Genomic DNA, 6,441 nt, shown 5'->3' on the forward strand with positions numbered 1-6,441 from the left:
TACAAATAATTAGTTTACTTGTCTTGCCTCTAGCCATTAATAATTAGAGTTATGTACTTTAATCTTTTTTAATAGTTTGGCACAACAATGAAAAGAGCGTGAAAGTTGTGTGGCTGAAGTCCTTCATAGTTTGAGGGTTGATTCTCATTCAAGCCGTATTCAATTAAGAATTTGAGAGATTTTAATTGAGTTGTAAATATTTCGTGTAAAAATTTTAATTCAATTATTTAGAAATCTCATGGGAGGAGATAAGATTTATAAGAATTTTAATAAAGCATCTTAAAATCCTAATTGAATACCTTCTGAGTTTCAGAGAATCACTTAAAATCCTAATTGAATACCTCTAAATTCATTAAAATAATTAAAGTTTTATAAAATCCCAGTTGAATATACCCAATTTACACGTATGTCCCTCATCTATTTCTTGTATTTTATTTTTCTTGCTTTACGAGGGATATGGTTTTTCCTTTTTGACTAAGTGTACTTTTTCTTTCGTATCAATAAAAAAAATATGTACCATCAAGATTTTTTTTTAAAATAAATAAAAAAAATCTGATTTATACAAAAATATTAATTAGAGATCATAATAAGTTAGGAATCATAATTATCGTCTATCAGATAGGCGGAAGCAAAATTTGATCGGGGCAGGTGTTAATTCAAATCAATCACACCGGGCATCTAATTATTAACTAGTGGGATTGGTTTAGACGTTTAAGTTAAATTTGGCTCGTCAAAGTTGGGTGCTGGGAATCTTTGATTTCAACTTCCCACACCATATTCACGTTTTCATTTTTCACAACAGAAAATGCTAGAGAAATTAAATTTGTAAACGAAGTCTTAAAAATTAAAGAACATAGAAGGTGATAATTATCTTTCACTCGTAAAGCATAGTCTCAAGTGCAGAACTCCTTTATCCCACATCGGTTAGGGGGTTTGAGAATAAGACCTTTAAATACAATTATCTTATTATAACTAATATCAAGATCTTTTATATTAAAATTTCACACCTGACGGATTAAACATATGATTAAGTGAAGATAATATCAATATTGTTGGAATGTACTTATGACCCGTCCACCACCCGGATTAAACATATGATTAAATGAAGATAATATCAATATTGTTGGAATGTACTTATGACCCGTCGTCTACCTGAAATTTAAGAAGAAGGACCAATGAATTATAATTACAATGATGGATAGATACACAGTACATAATCCTCGTCACTAAAGCTTTGGATGACAACATGATAAACCCCAATTTAGTCAGGTAAGAAAAGTCGCAAGCTCCAAATTATATAACGCGTTGGGCTGAACAGTACATCGAGAGAGAAAGAGAGAGGCTGAAGAAGGTGAGGAGCAGGGAACCTATAGGGTCAGCACTCATGGAATAATCATGGATTATTGTTGAGGTAATTTGATTGTTTCCTCTTTTGTACATTCTTTTCTGTTAGTTTATTGTTCTTGAATTTTAATTTTTCTCTTTTCCGACTTATGTGACCATCATATTCTCTTTCACAACTCATAACAACGAAATTTGGGCGTTTGTCTTGATTCGTTTAAATTTGGGCGTTTTTCAGTTGGATTCATGGGTTTCGTTTAAGATATCATTTTTGGTTTATGAATGGTTTGCCAATGCAAAGTTTGCATCTTTTCTTTGTTGGATTCATGGGGTTTTCTTAAGCTTTCAAGTTTTCAGTTTTTGTGAAGAAATTTTGGGTTTCATTTATTTTTCAAACTAGACACTTTTTTGTTAAGATTTTCTTTATACTTCAGTAAATGATTGCTTCTTTACCTGTAAATTTTCAGGTTGTACCTGCAGCGAAGCGCGTGCATTTTTTCTAGTATACATCCATTATTTAAGTATCATCATTAGTTTGATTTGTTCATGAAGAGAACATATGGGTTTTTGTGATTTAGTATTCCTCTCCAGCTTCCTTCTTCTGTCACGGATTTCTTGTGCTGCAGAAGTTTATAACATTACTTCTCTGCAACCATTAGCACAGGGACGAACTCTCGTCTCCCCCGGCCGCATTTTCGAATTGGGATTCTTCAGTCCTAACAGTTCTGGTAATAAGTATGTCGGAATATGGCACAAGAGTATACTTCCGCGGAAAGTTGTATGGGTGGCCAACCGAGACAACCCTCTTGCAGTTACAGACGCGTTGGCTAGCTTGACAATCACCAGCAACGGGAATCTGCAGCTCGTAGATGAGAAGCGGAATGCAGTTTGGTCAACGAATATTTCGGTATCATCTAATGGTTCCCCAGCTGCACTTCTTTTGGACAGCGGAAACTTTGTCATCGAACTCAAAAAAGGAGATGAGTACTTGTGGAAGAGCTTCGATTATCCTGGCGACACTCTTCTACCGGGTATGCGTCTGGGATTCAATAGTAAATCTGGAAAGCGGAGTTTCTGGACTTCTTGGAAAAGTGAGAATGATCCATCAACCGGGAAATTCTTGATTGGATTGACACCGCAGAACCCGGCACAGGTTTTCATTTGGATTAATGGATCAACTCCTTATTGGAGAAGCGGTCCATGGGATAAAGCAATGTTCGTCGGCATACCGGACATGGATGATCAATATCTAAGTGGATTTCATCTGGATGTTAATGTGCGGCAGGGAACAAAGTATTTCTGGTACAATTTATTCGGCAAGACTCTAGCATATCTGTACATCTCTTCAGAAGGGGTACATAAGTATATGTATTCAAAATATGGAGAAAACTGGAATCTTCACTGGGAGGCCCCAAAATTTCCATGTGACATCTATGGAACATGTGGACCTTTTGGGGTTTGCGAAGCTTCGAAATCTTCAACAACTCCAATCTGCAAGTGTTTGAAGGGGTTTGTGCCTAAGTCGGTTGATGAATGGAGCAGGGGAAACAGGACAAGAGGTTGTGAGAGGCAAACCGAATTGTTTTGTGAGAGTAACACGAGTCGGTCAGTTTCTTGGAGCAGAAAAGAAGATGGGTTTTTGAAGATGTCAAGTGTAAAACTACCAGATTATCATGAATATTCGTCTTTGGATGACAAGGACTGCAGGATATTTTGCCGAGATAATTGTTCGTGCCTGGCTTATGCTTACGTTAACACTATAGGGTGTTTGGTCTGGTTCAAAGACCTTATTGATATTTCAGAGTTTTCCTCTGGTGGAGCAGACCTTTTTATTCGCTTAGCAAACGCAGAACTCGGTAAGTGATAATATTGTCTGCACAACTTTACTTACAAATATCTGTTGTTTTCTGTCTAATACTTTATGTAATACACATTCATCTTTTCAGGTGTTGAACAAAAGAAAATAAAGTTAATTGTCAGCCTCGCATCGATTTTTTTTATCATCATGGCTGCCATTGTGTTCAGTTTGTACAAGTTGCGAGCTAACCAAAAGGGTAAGAGCGTGAGGTAGACGGATGCAGTCAATAGATTAACAATTCATCAGTTTACGATGCCATATATCTTTGGAACCTTCGATATAATAAAGTAATTAGATGAGCATATTGATCTGACTTCTTTGTTGTTTCTCTAACTCTGAATTTTGGTTGTTTTATACTTGCAAAATCAGGAACCATCAAAGTGACGAGAAATGAGATTACATTGACTGATACAACTGATTCAGCAAGAGAAAGTCTTCAGGAATATATTCGAACGCATGATCCATCGGAGCTATTAGTCTATGAATATGATTTCGATAGCATATTAACTGCTACTAGCAATTTCAGCATCACAAACAAGCTCGGAGAAGGTGGATTTGGAGCAGTTTATAGGGTGATTATTCGTTTGCATTTTCTTCATTTGAAAGGAAAATATATAATGATATAGACATAAATGTAATGTGTAATATGTGGATGTAGGGTAAGCTAGAAGAAGGGAAGGAAGTAGCAGTAAAAAGACTATCCAGCTGCTCGGGGCAAGGCGTAGAAGAGTTCAAGAATGAAATGTTGTTGATCTCCAAACTCCAACACAAGAACCTTGTAAGGCTGATGGGCTGCTGCATCAAAGACGATGAGAAGTTAATAATTTACGAGTTCATGCAAAATAAAAGCTTGGATACTCTTCTATTCGGTTAGTCTCACTGGCCCTTTATGTTTGCCTTCATTTTCTAGCGATTAAGATCGATGTTTTCATTGTACTATATGCATCAGATATGTGAATGCAATAATTAGTTTCATTTTGAATGTGTTCATTTATTAGATCCAATGAGAAGAGGAGTACTAAATTGGGAGAAACGCTTCAATATTATTAAAGGTGTAGCCAGAGGACTTCTTTACCTCCATCATGATTCCTATTTGAAGGTAATACATAGAGATTTGAAGGCAAGTAATATACTCTTGGACGAGAACATGAACCCGAAAATTTCGGATTTTGGACTGGCACGTATCTTTCAAGGGACACAGAACCTAGCAAACACTCAGAAGATTGTTGGAACTCTGTAAGCTTCATTTCTTCCTATTCTTAGAATTCTAGCGGATAATTCTTAGTTGGGTAAATTATAGCGGATGATTCTTAGTTGAATACTAATGAATTTCTTGTGTAGTGGCTATATGTCTCCAGAGTATGCCATGCGCGGTATATTTTCTGAAAAATCTGACGTGTATAGCTTCGGGGTCTTGGTATTGGAGATTATTGGCGGCTGGAAGAATACCAGCTTCTATGACCATGAAACAGAGCTATGCTTCCTACCTTATGTAAGTTCAAACTCTCAATCTTAATGTGAAACTGTGAAGCTTAAACAATCTATACGAAGCTTAATACATAATCTAACATTTGTAGCCGATATATATATGACTGTTGCCAGATATGGCACATCTGGAATGAAGGAAAGGGATTGTGCATAGTAGACGAAGTATTGGCGGATTCATATTCGGCATCAGAAGCAATGAGATGCTTGCATGTTGGACTTCTTTGTGTACAGGACAATGCTGCAGATAGGCCAACCATGCCGGAAGTGGATTTCATGCTAAGTAGTGAGACAGATCGTCCACAACCTAAGCAGCCTCTATTCACTTTCCAAAACTCAGTTTCTGATCGTAGGCCGCGGTATGATAATACTTGCTCCGCCAATGAAGCCACCATAACGCTTCTTGAAGGACGATAGGCAGAAGCTAAATGTTATTTCACAGTGAAATGTTAACATCCTCTAATGCCTTCCAAACTTGGTTGCACGGACACTCTGAAACTCCGAACTGTAGGAATGTCGGACACGTCCCGGATACGGTTTGGACAAGGTCAAGACAAGGCAGGAGCTTTTCTTTAAATTTCAAAAAAAATTGGGGACAATTTTGGAGATAAATAAAAATTTTGAGGTAGTTTTGTAAATATCAAAAAAATTGAGGGCAGTTTGTAAATATAAAAAATTATAAAACCTGAAGTTTGTAAGTTCCGTTTATGGTGGGGGTGGGTAGTATCATAAATATAAAAACTCCTTGACCCCAAAATTAGAGGCAAGCATTTCATATTTTGATTAGGTGAGTATTGTTTTTAATATATGTAATACTTATCATATTTTAATCACCGTGTTCTAATCCTCTTTATGTTCGTATTTTTTGAGATTCGTTATGTCCAACATAAATTTTTAGAAACTTCGAATACGACGATAATGATATGAGAAAATACTTTATAATGACTTGAGAAAATACTTGATAATAATTTTTGTAGAAATTTACAAAATCGATGTCTACTCACAATATTTTATTATGATGGGTGAAGACAATTCGTCACTAGTCCTTTCACGCAAGCATTACTTATATAGTATTTTTTTTTTTCCTGTTAATTTATCATGATATCTTCAAGTTTCCCAAATACTCTCAAGGTTATGGTTGGTAAAAAGGTTGGAGACCGGAAACTGGGAACAAACAAAGGGACCCAAAAGTACCAACCCCAAACGAGTGTAAGCTAATGCCGACAGAATAATCGACTATCAACCTACTGAAATTAGTGGTGACAAAGTTGACCATTCCTGCCACTGGGCCGGATGGAAGGAGGACCAGGATTGTGCCAGGACCATCTGGAGTTCAAAAAATATTCATGTGAAGGTTTTTCAAAAATTCTCCAAGTGTTTGTTATTTGTTATTTTTGTGCATACTAAATGTTTGATGTAATGCATGTTAAACATATCTTGATAAGTTGCGTTAACAGCACTCGACAAATTCTATATATCATTCATCAAATTGTTTCAACATATGCCGTTATCTGTTGATGTGTGCATAATATGGTGGCGGTCAACAACAAGCCTGCCAAGTGTTAAATTAAATGCCTCAGCGAATAAACATTCTTTTAGCGTTTTGTGCTTTGTTTCTATTTAAAAAACACCATAACCCTCAAGATTCAAATTCTGAATCTGCCACTGCCTACTAGCCTACCATAGAAAGTAAACTTGATTAAAAAAGGGCTTAACGATACTTGATTACATTTAACCACCACCTAATTATCGTCATT

At 36.2% G+C, this 6,441-nt stretch overlaps 1 protein-coding gene across 3 annotated transcripts; it reads left to right on the plus strand.

The window, feature by feature from the left end:
* The first annotated feature begins 1,176 nt into the window (after positions 1-1,176).
* LOC103960993 (G-type lectin S-receptor-like serine/threonine-protein kinase At1g61480) lies at positions 1,177-5,532 on the plus strand. Of its 3 annotated transcripts, none has more exons than XM_048582378.1 (8): positions 1,177-1,293; positions 1,845-3,197; positions 3,288-3,395; positions 3,569-3,771; positions 3,858-4,068; positions 4,198-4,435; positions 4,541-4,691; positions 4,802-5,532. In XM_048582378.1, exons 2-8 carry the CDS (start codon positions 1,901-1,903, stop codon positions 5,099-5,101), a joined length of 2,508 nt encoding a protein of 835 aa, XP_048438335.1. In that variant the 5' UTR covers positions 1,177-1,293; positions 1,845-1,900; the 3' UTR covers positions 5,102-5,532. The 3 variants fall into 3 exon arrangements, with proteins under 3 accessions (XP_048438335.1, XP_048438334.1, XP_048438336.1); XM_048582377.1 differs by having other exon boundaries at positions 1,274-1,411; positions 1,809-3,197; XM_048582379.1 differs by having other exon boundaries at positions 1,274-1,411; positions 1,809-3,197; positions 4,777-4,918.
* The last annotated feature ends 909 nt before the right edge of the window (positions 5,533-6,441 follow it).

This window comes from the organism of the source record quoted next, unplaced genomic scaffold (genome assembly GCF_019419815.1).
Source record: "Pyrus x bretschneideri cultivar Hongxiangsu unplaced genomic scaffold, Pyrus_bretschneideri_v1 Contig19, whole genome shotgun sequence".
Classification (NCBI taxonomy): Eukaryota; Viridiplantae; Streptophyta; class Magnoliopsida; order Rosales; family Rosaceae; genus Pyrus; species Pyrus x bretschneideri.